The 24,964-nt window shown below is 61.0% G+C and overlaps 1 protein-coding gene and 1 long non-coding RNA gene across 2 annotated transcripts in view; both read left to right on the plus strand.

The window, feature by feature from the left end:
* The window catches only part of LOC309600894 (adenylate cyclase type 10-like), a 28,514-nt gene extending 11,006 nt beyond the window's left edge, over positions 1 to 17,508 (plus strand). Inside the window, exons 4-27 of the mRNA XM_082333523.1 lie at positions 85 to 189; positions 1,287 to 1,325; positions 1,957 to 2,100; positions 2,857 to 3,062; positions 3,500 to 3,593; positions 3,911 to 3,999; positions 4,572 to 4,763; positions 4,878 to 4,999; positions 5,497 to 5,573; positions 5,876 to 6,065; positions 7,017 to 7,069; positions 8,105 to 8,258; positions 8,965 to 9,157; positions 9,713 to 9,799; positions 10,182 to 10,465; positions 11,086 to 11,222; positions 12,086 to 12,211; positions 13,054 to 13,308; positions 13,998 to 14,336; positions 14,574 to 14,625; positions 15,084 to 15,306; positions 15,700 to 15,813; positions 15,972 to 16,150; positions 16,820 to 17,508. Of these exons, the coding sequence (XP_082189649.1) occupies positions 85 to 189; positions 1,287 to 1,325; positions 1,957 to 2,100; positions 2,857 to 3,062; positions 3,500 to 3,593; positions 3,911 to 3,999; positions 4,572 to 4,763; positions 4,878 to 4,999; positions 5,497 to 5,573; positions 5,876 to 6,065; positions 7,017 to 7,069; positions 8,105 to 8,258; positions 8,965 to 9,157; positions 9,713 to 9,799; positions 10,182 to 10,465; positions 11,086 to 11,222; positions 12,086 to 12,211; positions 13,054 to 13,308; positions 13,998 to 14,336; positions 14,574 to 14,625; positions 15,084 to 15,306; positions 15,700 to 15,813; positions 15,972 to 16,150; positions 16,820 to 17,003 (3,638 nt within the window). The 3' untranslated portion in view covers positions 17,004 to 17,508. The remainder of the gene's footprint in view (positions 1 to 84; positions 190 to 1,286; positions 1,326 to 1,956; positions 2,101 to 2,856; positions 3,063 to 3,499; positions 3,594 to 3,910; positions 4,000 to 4,571; positions 4,764 to 4,877; positions 5,000 to 5,496; positions 5,574 to 5,875; positions 6,066 to 7,016; positions 7,070 to 8,104; positions 8,259 to 8,964; positions 9,158 to 9,712; positions 9,800 to 10,181; positions 10,466 to 11,085; positions 11,223 to 12,085; positions 12,212 to 13,053; positions 13,309 to 13,997; positions 14,337 to 14,573; positions 14,626 to 15,083; positions 15,307 to 15,699; positions 15,814 to 15,971; positions 16,151 to 16,819) is intronic.
* Positions 17,509 to 22,751: 5,243 nt separating this feature from the next.
* Positions 22,752 to 23,798, plus strand: LOC309600846. Its single transcript, XR_014230478.1, has 3 exons — positions 22,752 to 22,791; positions 23,109 to 23,197; positions 23,771 to 23,798. It is a non-coding gene; the product is annotated as an uncharacterized lncRNA (long non-coding RNA).
* Positions 23,799 to 24,964: the final 1,166 nt, after the last annotated feature.

Here is a 24,964-nt window from a genome sequence, read left to right on the forward strand (position 1 = left end):
TCTCGGGCCGGGCAGCGTGGAACTGGCTGCCAGGTCCTTAGGCCCACACGGGCACTTCATGATTGCTGGGTGTCCCTTTTACAGGTTTCACTGCTTTGACAGAGAAATTCCTCCAGCGGAGCAGCACAGAGAGAGGCACTGATGAGCTGGCGCAAACCCTCAATTACTACATGTGTGACATTTTGAAGGGTAAGGGCCGTGCTGTCGGACTCTCTGGCATTGGGCCGTGAGGCTGCTCGTGGAGGGTGGAGGCCGACATGCTGGGCAGCCTGGTCCTGCCTCCGAGGAAGGGCTGGGGCTTTCTGTGGCCCAGAGGAACAGCCAGAGCAGCCAGGGTCTCCTGGCGAGTCAGGACCAGCGCAGGTCCTTTCTGCTCCCCGCTTTCTCAGCAGCCACCTCTGTGCCTCTGGCGTGAACACCCGGCTCCGTGATGCGTTAGGGCCCCCAGCAGGCTGAGGGCATCCGGCAAGTGCCAGTGCGCAAGCGACCCGAGGATGCTGGCGCTGATGTGTGTGTGTGTTTGTGTGTGACCCTCACGAGCCCCTCAGCACAGGGGACATCGTGACCCTTCCGAGCTGACCGTGAGCACGTCGTGGCCACCCCTTCAGCAGCACTTGTAGAGCAAAGCAAGGGAGTCCTCAAAGGTGAGGAAGGGTCTGGAGCATCTCTGCTACGAGGAAAGGCTCAGAGAGCTGGGACCGCTTAGCCTAGAGGAGAGAAGGCTCAGGGGGATCTTAGGAATGTGTCTAAAAGCTGAAGGAAGGGTGCAAGGAGGACAGAGCCAGGCTCTTTCCAGTGGTGCGCAGTGTCAGCAGCAGAGGCCACACCGTGGGCACGCTCTGCAACACAGGAGGGTCCCTCCGTACGTCAGAAAGCACTTTTTGACTGTGGGGGTGACTGAGCAGTGGCGCAGGTTGCCCAGGGAGATTGTGGAGTCGCCCTCCTCAGAGCTATTCAAAAGCCATCTAGCCACCGTCCTGGGCAGCTGGCACCGCGCAGCCCTGCTTGAGCAGCGTGGTTGGACCAGACAGACCCCAGAGGTCCCTTCCAGCCTCCACCTTTCCGAGACTTGGTGGCATCTCGAGGCCCTGCCTCCCTGCCTGCTGTGTGGGTGCCAGGGCTGGGGCCACTGTGAGCCTGGGAGACGGGCCGGAGTGGTGCTTTCCTGAGCTGTGCCCCACGGTGCACCCTTGCCCAGGTGCTCCTCTCCAGGCAGAGGGGCTTGCTCTGTGGCTTCTGGAAGAAGGTGGCCGCACGACTCTTCCTTTTCCTCCCTCTGTCCACAGAGATGCTGAGTTTTGGAGGAGACATCTTGAAGTTTGCCGGTACGTACTCGGGACGATGATGCCCACGCGTACTGATCTGCAGCATTTAACTGATGTGGCGGCCGTTTGCTCTGCTCTCCTTCTCAAGAGGCTCTGTGCAGCACCTTGAGCCAGCTTTCTGGCCACGCACACCCCCCCCGCTGCAGCGCCCTTTCCCCAGGCTTCCCTTTGCCCCCGGGCCTGCCTGCGGTTTGGCTTTGCAAGGGCTGTGGCTCCCCTCCCTCTGCCCCCGCCTGCAGGGCCCTGGGGGCAAGGAAGCACTGAGAGGAGGAGACCCCCTAGAAAGCGCAGCCCAAGGCGCGTGTTGGGGTGGCAGCGAGGGGCAGGGAGGCCCTGGTGATGCAGAGCTGGGGCTGCCAGGCCGCGAGGGGAGGAGGAGTCCCTGGCGTGCCGCAGCTGCAGAGGAGCGCTCGGGGCAGGGGCTGGCACCGCCGCCGGCTGGCTGCTGCTGTGGCTGGCCCGGGAGAGGAGAGGTGGCCCGGCGCCCAGGGCGTGGTCCTCCAGGACGCTGCCCTCCCACGAGCCCATCTTCCTCCGCACGTTGTGCGGTTTCTGCCGTCCCTGCCACTGAGCGTAGGTCGGGGAGAGTCAGGTCTCAGCAGAGCCTTTGCCTTCCCCTCGCTTTCCCCAGGGGATGCTGTGCTGGTGCTGTGGAGAACGTCGCTCCAGGAGCTGGCTAAGACCATCAGCCTGGTGCTGCAATGTAGCCAGCAGATCCAGAAGAAGTATGGGAGTCGCGACACGCCCGTGGGTCTGAAGATCCAGCTGAAGATAGGTATGGGTGCTGTGCCAGGCGCAGATGCATGGCACTCTGCCGTGCCACAGGGTGCTTCGCACCGGCAGGGAACGCGGGGATCCCTGCTGGGGCTAGCGCCAAAGGAAAGCATCTCCTGCCAGCGTTCAAGGGGCCAGCTGTAGTCGGAGCAGGGATGGGAGACCAGGACTGCTGGGTTTGCGTGCCTTTGCAGGTGCAGAGGAAGCTTAAAGGCAGAGCGGGGCTCAGATCAAGTATTGGGGTCTTTGAATGGCTGCTTCAGCGCAGATGTCTGGGGGAGGCAGTTAGCCTTTCCTTTTTCCAGCTGGGGCAGCTTTGCATCCTTTCCTCTGCTGGATTCTCCCCTGCCTTTGACAAAGAGCAAAAGGGCCCCGCTTTGCTTACAGCTGTGAGAAGGGCTTTTGCAGGCCGCTGTGTTGTCTCCAGCAGACAGCTCCAACCTGCCTGCATGTAAACGGAGCAGGCGGTGCTCAAGCCCGCTGGTTTGCTGGGCGTCTGGGACGGGCAGCTGGGTAAGACGCCTGGCACTCTCGCGTCTCAGCGACACGTTGTCAACGTCGACTTTGTCCGTTTCTAGACCCCCGTTTCAGGGACCTGTGTCGGTACCCCCCGAGTAGGAAGCCCTCCCCCTCCACAACACCCGTCTCCCCGCTTGGGCTTCAGATGAGCTTCTGAACAGCTGAGATGCTGGGGACTGTAGAGCTCCAAACGTTCCCTGTGTCAATTGTGCTTCTCCCTCTCTCTCTCTCTCACCAGGCATCTCCGCGGGGCCCATGAGCCTCCTGATTGCTGGAGACGGGAGGCGGCAGTACTTCTGTATCTATGGCCAGGCCCTGGCTGAAGTTCGTGAGGCCGAGGAGCTTGCGAATGCAGGTGAAGTTGTCCTCTCAGCCACCGCCTGGGAGCTCTGTGTGCAGCGCCGGCTCAGGACCAAGCGTCTTGAAGGCAAAAGAGCTGTGAAGGTAGGTGGATGGGACGGCCTCTAGAGCCATTCTGAGGAGCCGGACCTGGCCACCAAGGAGGGAGGTGTCAGAAGGCTGAGGAGCTGAATGTGGCTCACAGTTGTAGCTGTGAAAGCGGGCAGGTGGCTGAAGCTCTTGTCCTTCCCTCTCGGGGGTAACTGTGGGCCGGGCTTGCTTGGTGTGAGGGGTCGGGAGGCACTGGACGGGTTTTGGGCCCACCAGCAGTGTCCTCTGTGGGTCACGGAGCTGTTGTTGACAGCTGGGGATGCTTGGAGGATGCCTGCCCAGCTCCGGTGCTTCTGAGGAAGCGCTGCAGTCCCATTGCGCCGGGTGGGCTTGTTCTCCCCTTTCCTGGGCAGTGACGGTGGAGGGCAGGCTCTGTCCCCTGGGACTGCTGGGGAGGCCAGTGGCAGTGCTTTCATTCTGTGTGTCTTCAGGTTACAGGCATGGATCAGATGTCTCAGTCAGAATGCCAAGACGCTTTACGCAAGCTTGTACACCGCCAAATGAGTCGCCCCTCGGAAGAGGAAAGTGAGTGCAACCTTCCCCTTGTTCTGCGATTGCCGAGGAAGGGGGGGGCCTGGCCGCTTCGGGGGCCAGAGAGGAAGCACCGCCACCCTCTTCCCCCTTTCGGGCAGCACTCGTGCTTTTGGTCCTCCTGTGCGTGAGCTGGGGCATCGCTGCTGCCGCCGCCTCCTTCCAGGGGACGGCTCCGCCCTGAGCGTCTGGAGGTGGCAACACGAGCAAACGCACAAGACTCTTTCTGCCCCATTTCCAGTGCCGGCCCCTGCTTTCCAACACCTCGTAGTCCCATCCTCCCAGCCATCACCTGCGTTTTCTCTCCTCAGGTGCCCCGAGTCCTGCTCTTCTCTTGCCCACTGATCCTGATGCGGAGGAGGTGATTATGAAGTACATCCCAGAAGCTGCTCTCAGGAAGGTACGGCCAGGCCACCGCTGCGGGGGGGCTGCTGCATTTTTGGAGGGCAGAAGAAGGGGTGCGTGGCAGAGATGGAGTTCTCACGAGAACAGACCAACAAAAGAAAACGCACCCTGAGACGACATGGCAGGGAATCGGAGCCGAGGGGCACTGGTGCTGCACCGTTGCGAGCGTTGTCCTCGGAGAGAGACGGGTGGCGGGAGGCGGTCTTGCGTCGCTCCGTCTTTTCCGTGGGTGTGGTTCTGGATGTGCTGCGGACGTGGCGGTGGGCTAAAAGGGAGATTCTCCTGAAGCGCCTAGAGCATCCCTGAGGGTCTTCCCTCATGTCCATGCCTGTCCCAAGATGGGGTGTCACCGGAGCGCCTTTCTCTCCTTTGTCATTTGTGTTATGGTTCGGTATCTGCCTGCCGCAGGCTGGGCAGCCTGCCCGCCATTTGCACCGGGAGGAGGATTATCCCTTCCTCCGGTAGTACCTGCTCTTGCCAGTACGCCTGCTCTCCCTCGGTATCTGGTGTGGGCAGCGAGCCCCCGGGAGAGCAGGATGGCGAAGCTGTCGTGCTCTTGTCTTACAGCTTGATGACAGAGTGCCGCCGGACCTCTTCTCTGAGCTACGTCCAGTCACCAGCCTCTTCGTCCACCTGCAGCTGGCTGCAGATATCAACGCAGTGGATCTGTGCACCATCCTCCACAACGTCAGCAGGATGACGCTAGAAATCCTCAGTCCTCACAAGGCTGAAGTGAACAAAGTCCTCCTGTTTGATAAAGTGAGCGTGGGGGAGCGATCGCCTCCCCGCGCCCCGAGAGGGTGGGCAGCGAGCAAGAGGGAGCGACTCCCTCTTGGGCATTGTAGCAAGGCGTGCTGCATCTGTCCTTGGCAGGGCTGCACGTTCCTCTGTCTGTTTGGACTCCCTGGAGTAAAGCTGCCCTGTGAGAGCCTTCACGCCTTGCAGAGCGCTCTTCAGATCTTCGCCTTGTGCTCCACGATGCGCGTGGAGATACAGTGAGTCAGCGTGTGGCGGGGCGGGGGGGTGCACGCTGCCTGGGACAGTGCAAGGGGCCTTTACCAGAAAGAGATGTGCCTTCTAGCTTGCCCTGCCTTGTCCCTGGCAGGCAGGAGGCAGTGCCCTGAGAGGTGGCAGGGCCCAGCCACCTGAGGTCAAGTTTCTGTCGCCACAGGTGGTGACATCGTGGGCGCCACCTTCCCTCCCTCTTTGCTCACGAGAGGGCTGCGGCCTGCTGCAGGTCGCAGCTCAGGGAACGTGGCCTCGGGGGAAGTGTCCAAAACTTCCTGCGTGCGCTCTACCCCTGTCCCTTGTCCCTTGCAACATGGGTATGTTGCGCCCCCGAGCTCTCCATGGCCCCAAGACCCGTGCCGGCAGGGCAGGACAGCAGGCGGCCCAGGCTAGCGCCGAGGGGAGGTGCGGGAAGGGATGAAGCTGGGTGGGCAGGACCGCGCCTGGGGCGCTGCTGAAGCCACTCTGTTTCCCGATGTGCCAGGGCGGTGTCTGTTGCGGTGACCAGCGGGACGGTGTTCTGCGGAGTCACTGGCCACCCTCGGAGGCATGAATACACAGGTACGAGGCGTGTGTCAGAGGCGCGGGAGGCTGGCGTGGGCCTGCTTAAGCACAGCAGTCTGGAAGAGGAAGGCGCGCTGGGAGAGGGCTTGCCCAGCAGCCGGCCAGGAGGGGCCTAGGCAGCGCCGGTCCTGGCGCGGGGCGGGAGAAGGGGCTCCGTGGCCGGTTGTTCCCCTGGGTTCTGCTGACCCCGTTGTGGGGTTGGCCTGTGCCGGAGGCGAGGCAGCCCTTGGCCTGGAAGGGCACCGCAGGGCTGGTGGCACAGGTCCAGCAACACGTGCTCTCCCTCTCTCTGTCTCCAGCCATTGGCCAGAAGGTGAATTTGGCAGCCCGGATGATGGTGCACTACCCTGGGCTGGTGTCCTGTGATGCAGTGACCTACGCCGCCTCTCGGCTGCCCCCTTGCTGCTTCAAGGAGCTGCCGGAGAGAGAGATGAAAGGCGTTAGCCATGCTGGCACTCTCTATCAATACGTGGGGATCACCAAGGAGAGGTGAGGGTCCTCTGAGAGGGCTGCCTGAGGGGACGGTGGCACCAAAGGCGCAGCCTTGGCCTGCAAAGAGGAGTCCTGCAGAGAGAGACCAAGCTGCTCTCCCCTCCCTCTGGCTGAGACGGTCGGAAGCCCTGGCGTGGGAGGCTTTCTGCCTCTCTCCCCTGCTGTCTCCTGCTGCTGAGAGGGCGGGAGCGAAGCCACAGGGATGGAGAAGGTTCGTCTGTCTCGGTAGACGCAACCTGGCCTCGCAGGCTCTGTACAAATGGCTTTTGACTGTGCTTGCTCCACCACGTGCCCAAGGAGGCTTTTGTCCCGGCTGCTTCTGAGCGGGAAGTTTTAGGCCAGTCCATGTTGTCCATGTCCGTGTCCATGGCCTGTGCCTCACCTCCGGCACAGGCCAACCAGTCCAGTTTCCCATGGGGACACGGGGACATAACGGGCCACTCTTCCTCCTGTCTTCCTGCTGAAGTCTCCGGCTCTTCCTCTGAGCCAGGATTTGACCACCTCTTTGGATGACGGTTTGAACGTTAACATTGCCATCTCTTGGAAGCTACAGGAAGACTTGAGCCAAAGGTGCCGGGTGCTTGGCATCCCCACCCATTCAGGGACACAAGTCCTTCTTTCCAAGACACTTGTTTTTGTTGGCCAATGGGGTAGAGCTGTCTGCTAGCCAACAACACGGCCTGGCTTCTTTTGCGTGTCTCCGGTTTCTCTGGGTTTGGCCTCTGGTGATGGGCTCTCGATACGTTCTCCCGTCCCGCCATGGCCGTTGGGCTTCGGTATGCTTGAAGCTGTCCTAGCGTGCAGCCTGAACTTTGGCTGGGGGAGCGTGCAGAGAATAACACGCTGCTCGAAAGAAAAGCAGGTACCCGAGGAGCACGCCCTGCCCCTCCAGGCCAGGCTGCTTCTCGCCAGCTAATTGACTTGTGTTTTCTTTTGCCCTGCTTCTAGCATGTTTGGCATGGGTCTTACCAAGGAGAGGTCAGAGTACGTCCCCTTGCTGGGTAGGTAGAGAACGCCTTGCTCTTCTGAACCCCGGGTTCTTCCCCTTGGTAACTTTTAGTGCCACGCTGGGAAGGGAGAAGCTTTTGCCAGGGATGGTGTTGCCTGCAGCGGCCCTAACGCTGGTGGGCTGAGATACAGACAGCTTCGTAGGTAAAGCAAAAGCTGCGCATGCGCGCAAGGCAGACTCAGGCGTTCGTTCCCTGCTTCCCGTCGGCAGGCAGGTGTCTAGCCATTTCCAGGAAAGCATCACGCGTAACGGTGCCTCGGGAAGACAAACGCCGTAACTCCGAACGTCCCCCCTTCCTCCTTCTTTCCCGCAGCTTTTCTTGCTGAGCACGGCGTCCTATGGTGTGGAATAGGCCTTTGGGCAGTCGGGGTCAGCGGTCGCGGCTGTGCCCCCTCCCAGCTTCTTGCGCACCCCCAGCCTGCGCGCTGGCGGGGCGGCGTGAGAAACGGAAAAGGCCTTGACGCTGCGCAAGCGCTCTTCTGCAATAACTAAAACATCGTTGTGTTAGCCCCACCGATGTTTGGTCAGCCGTCCAAAACATAGCACCACACGAGCTATTACCAAAGAAAATTAACTCTAGCCCAGCCCAAACCAGTCCAGGCCTGAAGACGCTGCCTTAGCTACTGGGAAGTGCTCTGTGGCTCATGGTGCGGTGAGGAGATGCTTTGAGTCCGTTTGGGACGCAGCTGCCTGCAGCGACTCAAAGCATCCCTTCCAGTCTGGTGCTGGATCACTGTGGGGAGTTGCACGGGGCCGGCTGAATCTCTGGGCCTTTGGGAGGGGGGCAGGCGGGGAAGAGGGCACGGGAGGTGTGCCGTGGGGCAGGCGGGCAGGGGGTCCCGCTGCCGCTCCCAGGAAGGCAGAGGTACAAAAGCTGGGATGAGCGGGCGGGAAGGAGGCCTGGGTGTAGGCAGGCTGGCGGCTGTGGTGGCGGGGAGGGAAGCTGCGGTGGAGGGTGCCAGCACGAGGGGCGACTCTTTGCTTGTCGGCACGCCCCAGCAGCTCGTTTTCTTGTTTGTCTTCACAGGTCGGGAGAAGGAGATTGACCTCTTTGTCAGCTGCTTGAAAGCCTATGAGGATTTAGGACAAAGGCACATCCTGGCATTTGAGGGCACGATGGGCTCCGGGAAGAGCCACTTACTTACTGAACTGGCCTATTTAGGCCAGGCTGCTGGCCACACGTACGGGTTTTGAATGTGTAGCTTTGGGACACTGCCCCTGCCCGTCCCCTGACAGCCATGGAACGCTCCCGCCCCTCTGCCGGTGCGCCTGGCCCTTGGACTGCAGCCTCCCCAAAAAGCCTCCTGGAGACACTCCCTAGGAGCTCCCGTGTGCTCTGCCAGCTCTTCGGGGAGCTGGCGGTGGCTTCTTGAGCCATGGCCTTTCCTCCTCACCTCTGGGCTGGGCACAGCTGGAAGGAAAGAGCCCAAGCTCAGGGCTTTTCATCCGACTCCAGACCCAACAGACAGCACAGTGGCCTGTCTCAGAAGCCCTGCTTGCCCTCTGCCTGTTTCCCAGGAGGAGCGCTGGGGCAGAAAAGCCTTCCTGCGGTCTGGCAGGCAGACTGCTGAGGTCTGGAGCCCAAAGGCAAACTCACCACTCGCTCCATCCTTGCCTCTTAGCCCCGTCAGTTCCTCTGCAGCGGGGACATAGCGAGAGCTGGGCCGGCGCTGCGGAGACACGGGCTCTCGACCCGGCTCTCCCAGTGCCTTGGCAGCAAGCGCCCCTCTGTGCCCTTTCTCGTACGAGGAGTGAGAAGCTTGGCCTTCTCTGGGAAGCACCTTGGGATGGGTGGCAGAAGAGCCCCCGCCAAGGACATCTCCACCCGTTTTGTCCAGAAGGCTTGGGCTGTTGGGGATCTCAGTCCCTTTTGCTTTTGCACGGCAGGGTGGTTGCCATGGAGCTGCTAGAGGTCAACGTCAGGCAGTCCTTCTCTGCCGTCTCTACGCTGGTGGCCAGGGCCCTGGGCCTCCAGGACTGTGAAAACTGCAGCGACAAGCAGCGCGTGCTGCGGACAGAGCTCCGAGGGGCAATCGAAGAGAGCAGCTATTGCCTCCTCAACGACAGCTTCCTTGTCCAGGTGAGAGCGAGAGGCCTCTCTGGCCCTGGAGAAGGCCTTCTCCTCAGCTTTTCTGGGTCTGACGTCGTGTGGGCACGCTGCTGGGAGGAGTGCCTTAGCTCGGGGGTGGGAGTCGCAGGGGTCATAGCACACGTTTCCCGTTGCCGGGCCCGGGGGGCTCGCTTTCTGTGCCGAGTTCATGTCCCGCGCTGCATGCGGCAGTGCCCGCTGCCTTGTTCAGCACCCTGGAAGTGGCATTGGAGAGAGGCTGTTGCTGACCTCGTGCTGAGGTCACCGGTGTGCGAGTGGTCTGCTCCAGCCAGCCCAAGATTCCCGCAGCCAGAGAAGCAGCTCTTGAGGCCACCCCCAAGCCCCAGCTCTGCCAGACACCCTCAGCAGAGGGCCTCTGCTTTAGGCTCTAGGTGAAGGCCCCAGTGGGGCTCCTTGCACCTCTGTTGGGGAGAGTTAAGGTGCCGAGGCCAGCAGTGGCGGTTTGCTCGGCGCCCTTGCTTGGCGGGTAGGTGTGCCTAGCCCCGGCGTGATGTTGCTCCCTGACTCTGCTGCTTTTCTGGCCAGTTTCCCGTTTCGGACAAGGTTCGCGAGATGTGTGAAATGCAAAGAAAAGCAGAACTGTGCTCGACGTGGGTGAAGGTGCTTGAGAAGGTGAGCATTTCGCCTTCCTTCCTTCCTTCCTTCCTCCTGGGTCAGAGAAGGACAACAGCCCTGCTGCCTCTGGGCTCTGTACCACAGCAGTGTGAGCCGCCGGGAAAAACACACCCAATAATTTTCTTCCTGGAAAGTGGCCCTGGAGGAGGAACGATGTCTTCTGCGTTCCCTTGCCCAAGCTCCCTCCTTGTGCAGGGCAAGTGATGCTAGGTGTGACCTTCAAGTCTCAAAGAAATTAAGAGTCGGTAAGCTTCTGAGCAGGGAAGTGGTTGGGGAGAGACCTCCGAGCATCCTCTCAAGAGACAGAGGCTAAATCTCCTCCCCTGGAAGACCCGTGAGAATCCACCGGCTTCCCCTCAGAACAACCTGCTTTTTTCAGGTCATTGGAGGAGAATTTGGCATATTTGTCATCGACAACGCCCATTTCATCGACCCTGCCTCCTGGTCTCTCATGTCACGTGCGCTCCAAAATGTCTCCCACTTCATGGTCATGAGCTTAGCTCCAGGCTGCGTGAGAATGGAGAGCTTTTGCAAAGCCGCAGCAGGCAACGCAACATCCCAGGAAATCGCCTATCTTCATCTGGCCGAGCTGAAACCTTCCGCTGTGGTGCAGAAGGTCTGCCAGGCCCTTGGAGTGGTCAGCATCGCCAGGGATCTAGCGAGGTAAGTTCGAGGAGCTCTTCCAGAGGGCTTGAACCTATGCAGACCATGGGAGGGAATCAACCCCCCAGGAGAGGGAGCGCAGGGCCGCTAGAAGCATGGCTGGCTCTAGCGAGCAGCGGCCATGGGCTGCTTGTTACGCCTCGCCCTGGCAGGTGTGAGCTGAGAGCGGGCAATCCCCTATTCACAGCGTGTGGGAGCTGTCAGCCCTTCGCTCTTGCACAGGGAGGGAGGAAGGGAGGAAGAGTCTCGAACCCAAGCGTGGCCGGGCTGTGAAAAGGCCTTGGTCTGGGTGGCCAGGCTGTGGGGGAGATTCGCCGGGCCAGAGGTCCGGCCTGCTGCCAGGGAGGAGCTAGGCTCCTGAGGAGAGGAAAGGCAGGGCTCGCTGCTCTGTGCTTTGGGCATCGTGCGCAATGCTTCTCCCGTGGACTTCAGCGAAGGCTGGAGGTTCACGGGGGCCAAAAAGCCCAAGCCAGTGGGAGAACCGTCCCTTTCAAAAGTGAGGTGTAGCTGTGACGAAGATGCTGGCTGCCCTGTTAGGCTCGAGTGCCTCGCCGCCCACCTGAACTGTGTTGCGCCTTACTTTCCTTGTGTTGCTCACTGCCGGATCTACTCCTGTCCAGGTTCCTGATCCAAAGAAGCTCGGGGATCCCCTATTACTGCGAGGAGCTGCTGCGCTGGCTTCGTTGCAACGACGTGCTCTTGTTCCGCACCCGGAGGCGGGGTGTAAAAGCAGAGGACAACTGGGAGAGCCTGATCAGTAAGCATCTTTGCTGCTGACTAGCGAGTTGCTGTGGCGCGTTGTCCGCAGCACGGTCTTGCCCCGTTGTTCCCCCGTGGATGTTGGCAGAGTCGGCTCTTGCAGCAGTGCAGAACTTGGTGTGGCGGAGGCGTGGGCTCCTGCAAGCCTTGCTGTTGGGACAGCCAAAGCGGGGACTAGCGAGTTGTGGTGGCTCGGAGGGGCCTGAATTCTTGGGGTGGGGGCTGGGGGGCTAAAACACAGGGGAAATGGTTCCAGAGCGCATGTGTTCCTGGTATATCTTAAGCATTCTAATGGGCACGCAAGTAACCTTGGCCAAACGCCAGCTCACTTGAGAACAAATCCCAGCTTGAGGTGAGGGACAGGCCCGGGAAACTTGAATCCAAAGCCATAAATCCCCACAAGGGTGCTGGTCATGGAAGAAAGCAGCGGTAACGCCACCGAGAGAGCAGTGCCAGCCGGAGCGCCGTGGCCTGGGGAAGAGCCAGGACGGACGCTACCTTTTGCATTATCACCAGCAATTTCCCTGGGCGTGGAGGTAGCGCTGTCAAAGGCAGCAATGCTGCTGCTTTCTGTCCCAGGGCGCTCCGTCGCCCCCCGGGAAGTCTGGAAGCTGTGACCGAAGGACTCTTTGGGAAAGCGGGTCTGAAGGCAGAACGCCTTTGGGAGGGCTACGCAAAGAGGCGCTCGCACTGGGAACTGTTTTGCTCTGCTTAATGGCCACGTTCAGCGCAGGCAGGTCCATGCGCCCGCACTGGACCACGCAAGGTGGGACCTGTCCCATCTCGGGTGCGTTTTGAAAGGTTTGCAAGCTGCAAGTCACTTTGCAAATTGCCTTATTTGTGCTCTCTTGCTCCACCCAGCTTCTGCGGCCGAGGCTTCAGCCCTCGCAGCAGCCTCGAGCTCCGGCGCGGGGAACGAGGGCAGGGTCTGCGTCGTCAGACCAGACGTGAACCTGGAGAACACCGTGCTGCCTGCCACCTTGAAAGGTGAGGGGCCGAGCGCCGCTTTGCCGGCTGGCGGCTGTGCCGGGGCCCCTTCCCGGGGCATCAGCTAGAGGGAGGCTGGGCATCTGGGTGCTGCAGAGTCACCCTCTCAGCCTGGGGGCTCTGCTGGGAAGGTGGCTCCGGTCCCACCAGAAACAGGCTTGGGGCTGCGGGCAGCCGTTTTCCCCTCCTGGCTGCGGACCAGCTGTGAGCCTGCTGGCTGCTCTCCAGCAGCAGGCAGGAGGGAAAGGGTTATTGGTGCAACACTAAAATGACTCCCTTTCCTCAGAGAAACAAAGCCTTTGCTGGGAAAAGTCTTTGCCTTGCCTCTGATTCAACTTGGAACGTGGCTTCTACCTCCCTGTTCTGTTGGGAAGCTCCCCAGCTAACGCTGGACTCAAGGCACTTCATCCTAACCAAATCCCTTTTTTTTGCTGTGGGTTGGCTCGGAAAGAAAGGAATACTTAAGATATCCGTTGTGGGGAGCTCTGAGTCCCCCTCTGAGGGGGGGAAAGTTCTCTGTTCCCTGCGTGCACTCTTGGGCAAAAACCTACTCCAGATCTGGTAGGGCACGGCACGGGATGCAGGTGCCTGCTGGATCCTGCCCTCCTCACCCTTGGTGGGGGAGTGTTTGTTTGAGCGTCTCGCTTTTCCCCTGGCCTGCGATTCCACCAGGAGCGGAGCCGTTTTGAAGACGCCTGCCCCGGGCTGCGATTGCCCAGCAGGCGTGGTCCCGAGGAGAGGAGGCCAAAGTCTAGCCCGTGTCATGTGCGGAACCGTTCCAGCCACTCCAGCCTCAGCATGGGGAAGAGGCAAGAGAAAGACGCGTTGCTTCTTTTTGACAGAGATTGTGCTGGCTCAGCTGGACCAGATAAAGCCGCTGAAGCGGATGCTTCTGAAGTTTGCAGCTGTCATCGGGCCAGTGTTTACCACCCAGCTGCTGTCGCACATCCTGCCCACGGGCTTCAGGCACAAGATGAATTGCTTGTTGGACATGCTGGTGCACGACAACATCCTGAAGTGGCTGAAAAACCCAGAGGTGCCAGGAGGTGTCCAGGATCCTCCCACGGGGCCAGCCACCTCCCCGGAGGCGGAGAGCAGTAAGTGGTAGCAGTAAGGCGGACAAGGCAGCTCCCAGCTGTGTCCTGGCGGGGCTCCCCAGGGCACGGTGCGCGTCCCCCTTGCTGCTGGGTAGGCAGAGCTCAGGCAGGCATGGCTGTTGGGGACGGGTTGTTCAAAGATCTTCCAAGTCAATCTCAAAGCACGCTCGCTTTGCGCTGGAGGGAAGTTCCCACCAGCCGTCCCAAGTGCCCCTGCTCCCCTGCCTCCAAGCGCTGCTCGCAGCGCAGGCACGGGAGGGCGTAGGGATCCCTGTCATCCTCTCCCAGCCGCCTGCCGCATCCGGATCAAAGATGCCCTCCAGAGTGCCCCAAGGCCTTCGACAGGCTCTTATTCAGCTTGGATTCCCCTGTGGCGCAGGGAGGGGAAGCTCAGGAGGCCGGGGGCTGCCTTGCCAAGAGCGGGGAGAAAGCGCTAGCCGAGGCCTCCTTCGGCTGGTGGCGACGTCCCCAGGTCCCGCCTGGAGCGCAGCTGAGCGCTGTGTCCCAGGGCGGTGCTACCATCAGCAAGGCCAGCCGGGCCCTTTCGCCCCACGCTGCAAGGCTCGGTGTGCAGCAGCGCTGCTTCGCTGCCAAGGATGCGCACCAAGGCACGACTTTGGTGCCCCGGCTGGGATGGCCCTGAGCCGTGGCCCCAGCCCTGGCTGATGCAAAGGCCCTTTGCCTTGCAGGTGCGGAGAGGCCCTCTCCCAGCAAGAAGACCGCGGAGCAGCAGTCTGGCGTCCTGGCCTTCTGTGTCCCGCTGCTGCGGGAGGCTGCCTACGAGCTGTGGCCCGAGAAACAGCGGGTCGTCTTGCACCGCAAGTGTGCCGCCTTCCTGGAGCAGCACGCGCACAAGTGCAAGAGCTGCAGCCAAGGGGACTTTGTTGCCTTCCACCGCTTCGCCGCCACCAGCCCCCAGGACGGAGGGAGCTGTCAGGGCCCTGCTGACCAGGGCGACTCACGCAGCTGGGAGGCCTTGGTGCTGGCAGGAGAACGGCTGAAGAGGGACAGGACCCGCGCCACTGAGGGTATGCTGCGCGCCATGCTCCGCAGCCCGGGCCCTCCAGGAGCCCAGGGGTGTGTGCTGGGCATCGGGTGGGAGTAGATCTGCTAGGGATGAGCCCCGGCGGTGAGGACGACCGCTACAGTCTTTCCTCAGTGCGTCGGGACCCTTGCAAGGCTCCTTGCGAGCCTGCTGGGAAAGGGAGAGCAGCTCTTAGCCCAGGGTAGGCGAGGAGGTCTCTAGCCCCCCGTTTTCTTTGCAGGTGCTGCAGATGCTCTGCAGCAGCAGCAGGCTTTCCCGGAGGAGGATGTTGGGTGAGCGGACAAGGTTTTGATTCTTTTTGAAGCCAGTGAGCTGAGGGTCTCCAGAGGAGACAAAGGACGCGCTGGCATTTGGCTGCCGGTTGTGAGCCTAGCTTAGGGAAGAGGCTTTCTGTGGGGTGGGAGCTGGGAGGAGATGGCCATGGAGAGGAGGGAGTGCTCGAGGCAGCCCGTGGGCTCAGAGTGGTCGTCACACTCCACTGGACAAAATGTGCAGGGCAAAAGCCACCCCAGGGACTCGGGTGGTTTGCCTGTGGGAGGTGACAGAAAGCCCAGCTTGTCTTTTTCTCCCTACCTACAAAGCACCCGTAGGAGTCACGCCTGCCCGTGGCCTCGTGCTCTGCTTTGAACAAAGGGCTTTTGATGCCGTCTCTGGGGGGAGAAAGAGCAGTACAAGTGACGGCCGTGTCTTCTTTGCTCTCTTCTTCCCCTGGGCACTGGCCCCTGACTAGTGCGGCAGGGTGGTTTCTGGCAAAGAGCGAACAGACAGCTGAGCTGCCCAGCAAGACCAAGGGGCAGCACAACGGCGTGCGCTCGTGTGAATGCAAAGCCATCGTGGAATCGGTGCTTGTGCCTTTGGCTCGCCACTACATGGCAATGGGCGACGCTGCCAGAGCCTTCTACTACCTTCTGGAGTGTGCGGCTGCCTACCTGCACGTCTCCAACAGCTACATGGTGAGTTGCCCTGCTTGCCAGCACCCGCTGCGCGTGGAGTCCTCTCAGGCGCCTGGCTCTGGGCAGGACAACTTCCCCGTTGCAATAGGGCGTGCCTTCGCAGGGCCTTGGAAGGGAACCGCTGGGGTCGGACCCTGACTTTCGCCTCTGGTTTGCCTCTTGTGCAGTAAGAGACACAGGGCACCGTGCCCTTAGCACCAGGGGCGTTAGCAGGGAGGCGGGCAGAAGGATCCCTGGTGCCTGTGCTCTGAGCCAGCGGGACTGCGTTTGGGCGGGCATCAGCAGGGGCAGAAACAGGCCCTCTTAAGACAGATGCCAGAGGCAACGGGGGAGGACGAGGCTGGCCACGGGCTCTGCGCCCACGCTCACCTGCTCTCTGTGTGCTTGCGCAAGGCCCTGCTGAAGCTGAATGAAGCGGAGGTCCTGAGGAACTCACTAGAGAAGAAAGCGGATGGGAATGGGACAGCCTGCTTTGAAGAGGCCACCTTCTTCAGCCTCAAAGGGGAGGTAAAGAGACGGGGAGGTCTGGAGGGATCTCCTGGGGGACAGGGCTGGATGTCTTCCCCGGTTGCAGGGGATATCCCCGGCCTCTCCCGCCACTGGCGGATTCCTGCAGGCTCTTGGGCAACTCGTCCACATCGGGATGCTTCCCTTTCCCCGTGCAGGTCTGCTGTCGTATGGGACACGCGAAGCTGGCAAAGAAAATGATCAGGGAGGCTTTGCGCCTGCTCAGAAGGCAGTTCCCCCGGACCTCCGTTGGAGCCTTTGTCAAGTCTCAGGTGGAAAAGTTGCCGTGTGCCGCCTTTGCTGCCAGAAGAGCATCCTCCCTTCCGCAGGAGGCCCGGTGAGAAGCAGAACTGAGAGCTCAGGGGAGGAAGAGCCATGTCCTGCCCGGTCGCAGGCGTCCGGGCCCAGACCTGCCTGGACCTGAGGCCGCGCCTAACCAGACGCATAGGCCTTCGCCGGACGGAGGCATTAAGGAGCCATGTGCGGGTAGAACAGGGAACTGCAGAGCCCCACACTCCCTCCCTCCCTCCCTGCGCAGTCATGGGAACAAAGCACGCCCTTGGGCAAAAAGCAGCTTGCAGCTGGGGATGCGTCTGCCGGCAGGTGTTGGCTGCGGCAGGGGGTTGGGGGTGGCTGGGAAGAGAGAGCTGTAAGCAGGGAGCAGAGGCTGAAGAGGGGCAGGGGGTCTGGAGGCAGGAGCAGGACATGGGGAAGGAGCAGTAGGTGGAGGGGAGGTGTGAGGGTGAGGAAGCTCCGAGGGCGATGCCCCTTTTCCTGCCGATTCCCGGCTTTGCTTGGTGCCCCCCCGGCGCTGTAGTGCCAAGACGCCCCCTCGAGCGGTCAGCTTCCCCCAGCAGCACTTCTTTGTTTGCCCCCTTCCGCTCCAGCAGCCCTCGCTCCAGCAGCTCCCTTTCTTCCAGGGAGGTGTCTCCTGGCTGATCGGCCACCCTGCCTCCGGGCCAGGTGTCCGGTGCCTCGGGGCCCAGCAGTTTCTCTTGTGTGGCAGGAGGAAGAGGCTCGCCTGGCTGCTGCGGCAGAGCTGCTGCCTTTCCTTACTGGAGCACCTCTTCAGCCTGGAGGGCACTTCCAGCGGACGGACGTTCTCCCGCCTGGCAGCGCGCATGAAGGCCAACACGGACAGGGCAGCAGACGCCTATCAGGCGGCAGACTCCCACCACAGACAGCGTTAGAACAGAAGGGGGGAAATGAAGTTCTCTCATTAAACATCTCCTTTTGGAAGACCTTTCTTGTCGGGCCTTTCTTTCTGAGGCACGAAAAGACACGCTGTCGTCTTCTTTCTGTTGAGGGCTACCGTGGCTCCAGCTGTGATGCCTACAGCTCTCTCGCAGGCCCTGGTGCAGAGTCGTGATTGAAGACGCTGCTGATTGGAGGTCACATTAAAGCCAGAGACCCTCTCAAAGCCTAGCCCTCTCTGTTGCTCTTGTTCCTCACCACCCACGTACGGTCAGCCGCCTACTGCTGCTCCCCACCTTTCCCCAGCTAAAGGGGAGGAGAAACCTGTTTAATAAGGCCAGGGTGACAGGAAACGCCCCAGACGCCCAGGGGACTTTGGGCAGGTATCTCCAAAGGTTTTGCCTTGACTGAGCTCATCGGGGGGCGTGAAACAACACACCCTTGTGCCTAGCGTTGCCCCCGTGTCAGTGCCAAAACTCTGCAAGCAATTATGGTCTATAAGCAGCGCCGCAGAGACGGGGGAAGAATGTGGGGACACAGCACGCAGGCAGGTCGTACGTCTGCTCCTCTGCCCTTCCAGCTGGCCGCGCTCCTTCTGGCGGAAGAATTCCTTGGGTTCGTCCCCTCCAGCTGCCTACCAAGGGCTTTGGCAGGAGAAAGGTTTGCATCTGGAGGTTGTCTTCTGCGCTTCTGTCGTGGTTTAACGCCAGCCGGCAACTAAGCCCCACACAGCTGCTCGCTGTGAAAAGGGGCTTAACCAAAGGGGCTTTAGAGTGTAACTACAAAAGTTTACCTATTGTACAAAAGGATTGAAGTCTTGCAATCTCTCAGCGAAGGACAGTTCCTGATCAGAACAGCAACTTGTCTTGAAAACCAGCTGAAACCGACCCTGCAGTTTGGACAAGAGTCAAGGAGCAACTGAGTCTGCGCAAGAACAAGGGGTTACCAGCGGTGAGGAGGAAGAGTCCTCAGCCTTCATCCCCACGACCCCCCGCGACCCCCACCAGGAGGCACCGCGCAAGCGCAGTTGGGAGGGGTTTATGGAAACGACCTCTGGGGGCGAATTTTAGTATGAAGCGGGGACAGGCAGTGCATATGTGTAGGCGTATTGGGAAACCTTATGTATATGTAACACTTTGTCGTATAAATCCGGGACAAGCCAGCACGTGGGCGCGCACGACTTTGGCGGGATGACCCCCGTGCTGCCCAGCGCTGAATAAACATACCTACTTTACAGCCTTACGGGCTGGGGAGTCTGTTTCCGCACATCCGCTGTAGCTCACTTTGGCTTTACCTATTAATTGCAGCTCCGTTTGGGACCTGCAGGATGGCAGGGGCTTCATTCCGGGAGCTTCCAGTCACCTGCAGGAGCTCTGCAGATGCAGCTTTGCTTCTGGCACCCTCCGTAGCACAGAATTGCCATGGCCACCCCAGGAACGCCAGGCAGGCCGAGCTTACAGCAGTGCCGCACCTCCTGCTCCAAAAGCTTCCGTTGCTTCACACCGGAGTCAAGCAGGACTGGGGTCCCTCTGGCGGGTGTGCCTCTGTCTCTTCCCCTCTGTTCTTTGGAGGGGTGATGTCCGCCATGGGGAACGACTGCTGTGAGGAAGGGCTTCACCAGCAGGCTTGGCTTTTGGGAATGCCCAAAGGCGACGGACGTGGCTGGTGCTCATCCCTGAATGTTGATGTGCTGACAATCTAGAGTGAAGGCTGGGGTGTTTCTGGTGGCACCCAGGCTTAGCCAGGTGTTTTCTATTAGACACAGAACTTAAAAGGGACTTAAAAGTGTATAGTGCGACCACAAGAGAGCTTGGTGGTGGGTGGGAAGTGGAATGGACTGTGTCCTTCTATGGAGGCCATGGCAGCGGTCTCCCTGTAGGTGCTGGCTTTAAGTTGGACAAGCACGCGTCATCCTCTCTGCACCCTTGACGTACTCGCCTCCTCCTTCCTTTTGCCCTCCCTCCATACCTGTCTGACTCCTAGGCTGGTGGGTTGTATTATTTTCCTTATGGATGACCCTGCACACCATTGGTAGTGGAACTGTGCGGTGGCACGGAAAGGTAGCTCTGGATGGTAGCTCTTTTCTTCAGCACAGGAAGGACCTGGAGGTGCTGGAGAGGGTCCAGAGGAGGCCACAAAAATGATGAGAGGGCTGGAAGACCTCTGCTATGAGGAAAGGCTGAAAGAGCTGGAGTTGTTCATCCTGGAGAACAGCGTGGAACTGGCTGCCAGGTCCTTAGGCCCACACGGGCACTTCGTGATTGCTGGCTGTCCCTTTTACAGGTTTCACTGCTTTGACAGAGAAATTCCTCCAGCGGAGCAGCACAGAGAGAGGCACTGATGAGCTGGCGCAAACCCTCAATTACTACATGTGTGACATTTTGAAGGGTAAGGGCCGTGCTGTCGGACTCTCTGGCATTGGGCCGTGAGGCTGCTCATGGAGGGTGGAGGCCGACATGCTGGGCAGCCTGGTCCTGCCTCCGAGGAAGGGCTGGGGCTTTCTGTGGCCCAGAGGAACAGCCAGAGCAGCCAGGGTCTCCTGGCGAGTCAGGACCAGCGCAGGTCCTTTCTGCTCCCCGCTTTCTCAGCAGCCACCTCTGTGCCTCTGGCGTGAACACCCGGCTCCGTGATGCGTTAGGGCCCCCAGCAGGCTGAGGGCATCCGGCAAGTGCCAGTGCGCAAGCGACCCGAGGATGCTGGCGCTGATGTGTGTGTGTGTGTTTGTGTGTGACCCTCACGAGCCCCTCAGCACAGGGGACATCGTGACCCTTCCGAGCTGACCGTGAGCACATCATGGCCACCCCTTCAGCAGCACTTGTAGAGCAAAGCAAGGGAGTCCTCAAAGGTGAGGAAGGGTCTGGAGCATCTCTGCTACGAGGAAAGGCTCAGAGAGCTGGGACCGCTTAGCCTAGAGGAGAGAAGGCTCAGGGGGATCTTAGGAATGTGTCTAAAAGCTGAAGGAAGGGTGCAAGGAGGACAGAGCCAGGCTCTTTCCAGTGGTGCGCAGTGTCAGCAGCAGAGGCCACACCGTGGGCACGCTCTGCAACACAGGAGGGTCCCTCCGTACGTCAGAAAGCACTTTTTGACTGTGGGGGTGACTGAGCAGTGGCCCAGGTTGCCCAGGGAGATTGTGGAGTCGCCCTCCTCAGAGCTATTCAAAAGCCATCTAGCCACCGTCCTGGGCAGCTGGCACCGCGCAGCCCTGCTTGAGCAGCGTGGTTGGACCAGACAGACCCCAGAGGTCCCTTCCAGCCTCCACCTTTCCGAGACTTGGTGGCATCTCGAGGCCCTGCCTGCTGTGTGGGTGCCAGGGCTGGGGCCACTGTGAGCCTGGGAGACGGGGCGGAGTGGTGCTTTCCTGAGCTGTGCCCCACGGTGCACCCTCGCCCAGGTGCTCCTCTCCGGGCAGAGGGGCTTGCTCTGTGGCTTCTGGAAGAAGGTGGCCGCACGACTCTTCCTTTTCCTCCCTCTGTCCGCAGAGATGCTGAGTTTTGGAGGAGACATCTTGAAGTTTGCCGGTACGTACTCGGGACGATGATGCCCACGCGTACTGATCTGCAGCATTTAACTGATGTGGCGGCCGTTTGCTCTGCTCTCCTTCTCAAGAGGCTCTGTGCAGCACCTTGAGCCAGCTTTCTGGCCACGCACACCCCCCCCGCTGCAGCGCCCTTTCCCCAGGCTTCCCTTTGCCCCCGGGCCTGCCTGCGGTTTGGCTTTGCAAGGGCTGTGGCTCCCCTCCCTCTGCCCCCGCCTGCAGGGCCCTGGGGGCAAGGAAGCACTGAGAGGAGGAGACCCCCTAGAAAGCGCAGCCCAAGGCGCGTGTTGGGGTGGCAGCGAGGGGCAGGGAGGCCCTGGTGATGCAGAGCTGGGGCTGCCAGGCCGCGAGGGGAGGAGGAGTCCCTGGCGTGCCGCAGCTGCAGAGGAGCGCTCGGGGCAGGGGCTGGCACCGCCGCCGGCTGGCTGCTGCTGTGGCTGGCCCGGGAGAGGAGAGGTGGCCCGGCGCCCAGGGCGTGGTCCTCCAGGACGCTGCCCTCCCACGAGCCCATCTTCCTCCGCACGTTGTGCGGGTTCTGCCGTCCCTGCCACTGAGCGTAGGTCGGGGAGAGTCAGGTCTCGGCAGAGCCTTTGCCTTCCCCTCGCTTTTCCCAGGGGATGCTGTGCTGGTGCTGTGGAGAACGTCGCTCCAGGAGCTGGCTAAGACCATCAGCCTGGTGCTGCAATGTAGCCAGCAGATCCAGAAGAAGTACGGGAGTCGCGACACGCCCGTGGGTCTGAAGATCCAGCTGAAGATAGGTACGGGTGCTGTGCCAGGCGCAGATGCGTGGCACTCTGCCGTGCCACAGGGTGCTTCGCACCGGCAGGGAACGCGGGGATCCCTGCTGGGGCTAGCGCCAAAGGAAAGCATCTCCTGCCAGCGTTCAAGGGGCCAGCTGTAGTCGGAGCAGGGATGGGAGACCAGGACTGCTGGGTTTGCGTGCCTTTGCAGGTGCAGAGGAAGCTTAAAGGCAGAGCGGGGCTCAGATCAAGTATTGGGGTCTTTGAATGGCTGCTTCAGCGCAGATGTCTGGGGGAGGCAGTTAGCCTTTCCTTTTTCCAGCTGGGGCAGCTTTGCATCCTTTCCCCTGCTGGATTCTCCCCTGCCTTTGACAAAGAGCAAAAGGGCCCCGCTTTGCTTACAGCTGTGAGAAGGGCTTTTGCAGGCCGCTGTGTTGTCTCCAGCAGACAGCTCCAACCTGCCTGCATGTAAACGGAGCAGGCGGTGCTCAAGCCCGCTGGTTTGCTGGGCGTCTGGGACGGGCAGCTGGGTAAGACGCCTGGCACTCTCGCGTCTCAGCGACACGTTGTCAACGTCGACTTTGTCCGTTTCTAGACCCCCGTTTCAGGGACCTGTGTCGGTACCCCCCGAGTAGGAAGCCCTCCCCCTCCACAACGCCCGTCTCCCCGCTTGGGCTTCAGATGAGCTTCTGAACAGCTGAGATGCTGGGGACTGTAGAGCTCCAAACGTTCCCTGTGTCAGTTCTGCTTCTCCCTCTCTCTCTCTCACCAGGCATCTCTGCGGGGCCCATGAGCCTCCTGATTGCCGGAGACGGGAGGCGGCAGTACTTCTGTATCTATGGCCAGGCCCTGGCTGAAGTTCGTGAGGCCGAGGAGCTTGCGAATGCAGGTGAAGTTGTCCTCTCAGCCACCGCCTGGGAGCTCTGTGTGCAGCGCCGGCTCAGGACCAAGCGTCTTGAAGGCAAAAGAGCTGTGAAGGTAGGTGGATGGGACGGCCTCTAGAGCCATTCTGAGGAGCCGGACCTGGCCACAAAGGAGAGAGGTGTCAGAAGGCTGAGGAGCTGAATGTGGCTCACAGTTGTAGCTGTGAAAGCGGGCAGGCGGCTGAAGCTCTTGTCCTTCCCTCTCGGGGGTAACTGTGGGCCGGGCTTGCTTGGTGTGAGGGGTCGGGAGGCACTGGACGGGTTTTGGGCCCACCAGCAGTGTCCTCTGTGGGTCACGGAGCTGTTGTTGACAGCTGGGGATGCTTGGAGGATGCCTGCCCAGCTCCGGTGCTTCTGAGGAAGCGCTGCAGTCCCATCGCGCCGGGTGGGCTTGTTCTCCCCTTTCCTGGGCAGTGACGGTGGAGGGCAGGCTCTGTCCCCTGGGACTGCTGGGGAGGCCAGTGGCAGTGCTTTCATTCTGTGTGTCTTCAGGTTACAGGCATGGATCAGATGTCTCAGTCAGAATGCCAAGACGCTTTACGCAAGCTTGTACACTGCCAAATGAGTCGCCCCTCGGAAGAGGAAAGTGAGTGCAACCTTCCCCTTGTTCTGCGATTGCCGAGGAAGGGGGGGGCCTGGCCGCTTCGGGGGCCAGAGAGGAAGCACCGCCACCCTCTTCCCCCTTTCGGGCAGCACTCGTGCTTTTGGTCCTCCTGTGCGTGAGCTGGGGCATTGCTGCTGCCGCCGCCTCCTTCCAGGGGACGGCTCCGCCCGGAGCGTCTGGAGGTGGCAACACGAGCAAACGCACAAGACTCTTTCTGCCCCATTTCCAGTGCCGGCCCCTGCTTTCCAACACCTCGTAGTCCCATCCTCCCAGCGATCACCTGCGTTTTCTCTCCTCAGGTGCCCCGAGTCCTGCTCTTCTCTTGCCCACTGATCCTGATGCGGAGGAGGTGATTATGAAGTACATCCCAGAAGCTGCTCTCAGGAAGGTACGGCCAGGCCACCACTGCGGGGGGGCTGCTGCATTTTTGGAGGGCAGAAGAAGGGGTGCGTGGCAGAGATGGAGTTCTCACGAGAACAGACCAACAAAAGAAAACGCACCCTGAGACGACATGGCAGGGAATCGGAGCCGAGGGGCACCGGTGCCGCACCGTTGCGCGCGTTGTCCTCGGAGAGAGACGGGTGGCGGGAGGCGGTCTTGCGTCGGCTCCGTCTTTTCCGTGGGTGTGGTTCTGGATGTGCTGCGGACGTGGCGGTGGGCTAAAAGGGAGATTCTCCTGAAGCGCCTAGAGCATCCCTGAGGGTCTTCCCTCATGTCCATGCCTGTCCCAAGATGGGGTGTAACCGGAGCGCCTTTCTCTCCTTTGTCATTTGTGTTATGGTTCAGTATCTGCCTGCCGCAGGCTGGGCAGCCTGCCCGCCATTTGCACCGGGAGGAGGATTATCCCTTCCTCCGGTAGTACCTGCTCTTGCCAGTACGCCTGCTCTTCCTCGGTATCTGGTGTGGGCAGCGAGCCCCCGGGAGAGCAGGATGGCGAAGCTGTCGTGCTCTTGTCTTACAGCTTGATGACAGAGTGCCGCTGGACCTCTTCTCTGAGCTACGGCCAGTCACCAGCCTCTTCGTCCACCTGCAGCTGGCTGCAGATATCAACGCAGTGGATCTGTGCACCATCCTCCACAACGTCAGCAGGATGACGCTAGAAATCCTCAGTCCTCACAAGGCTGAAGTGAACAAAGTCCTCCTGTTTGATAAAGTGAGCGTGGGGGAGCGATCGCCTCCCCGCGCCCCGAGAGGGTGGGCAGCGAGCAAGAGGGAGCGACTCCCTCTTGGGCATTGTAGCAAGGCGTGCTGCATCTGTCCTTGGCAGGGCTGCACGTTCCTCTGTCTGTTTGGACTCCCTGGAGTAAAGCTGCCCTGTGAGAGCCTTCACGCCTTACAGAGCGCTCTTCAGATCTTCGCCTTGTGCTCCACGATGCGCGTGGAGATACAGTGAGTCAGCGTGTGGCGGGGCGGGGGCGTGCACGCTGCCTGGGACAGTGCAGGGGACCTTTACCAGAAAGAGATGTGCCTTCTAGCTTGCCCTGCCTTGTCCCTGGCAGGCAGGAGGCAGTGCCCTGAGAGGTGGCAGGGATGGGAACCCAACGACGGGCACCCACGGGGGGCGGGGACCCAGCCACGGGGGATGGGAACCCCACCACGGGCACACACGGGGGACGGGGACCCACTCACGGGAGGCAGGGACACACCGACGGGCACCCACGGGGGACATGGACTCACCCACGGGTGACATGGACCCACCCCTGGATGCCCACGGGGTATGGCACCCACTCCCGGGGGGCAGGGACCCACCCATGGGCACCCATGAGGGCAGGGACCTACCCACTGGGGATGGGAACCCAACGACGGGCACCCACGTGGGGCGGGGACCCAGCCACAGGGGTAGGGAACCCACCCATGGGTGCCCACGGGGCCTGGGATGCACCCACGTGGTGCATAGACCCACCGACGGGCAACCACGGGGGGCAGGGACCCACCCACGGGGGCTTGGAACACACTCATGGGTGCCCACGGGGGCCGGGAGCCAGCCATAAGGTGCAGGGACCCAACCATGGGGGCGGTGACCCACGCACGGGAGACGGGGACCCACCCATGGGTGCCACGGGGGCTGGGACCGACTGCCGGGGGCCAGTGACGCACCCATGGGCACCCATCGGGGCAGGGACCAACCCACGGGGGATGGGAACGCAACCACGGG

The sequence above is a fragment of the Platalea leucorodia genome (genome assembly GCF_965183815.1).
Source record: "Platalea leucorodia genome assembly, chromosome: 26".
Taxonomy (NCBI): Eukaryota; Metazoa; Chordata; class Aves; order Pelecaniformes; family Threskiornithidae; genus Platalea; species Platalea leucorodia.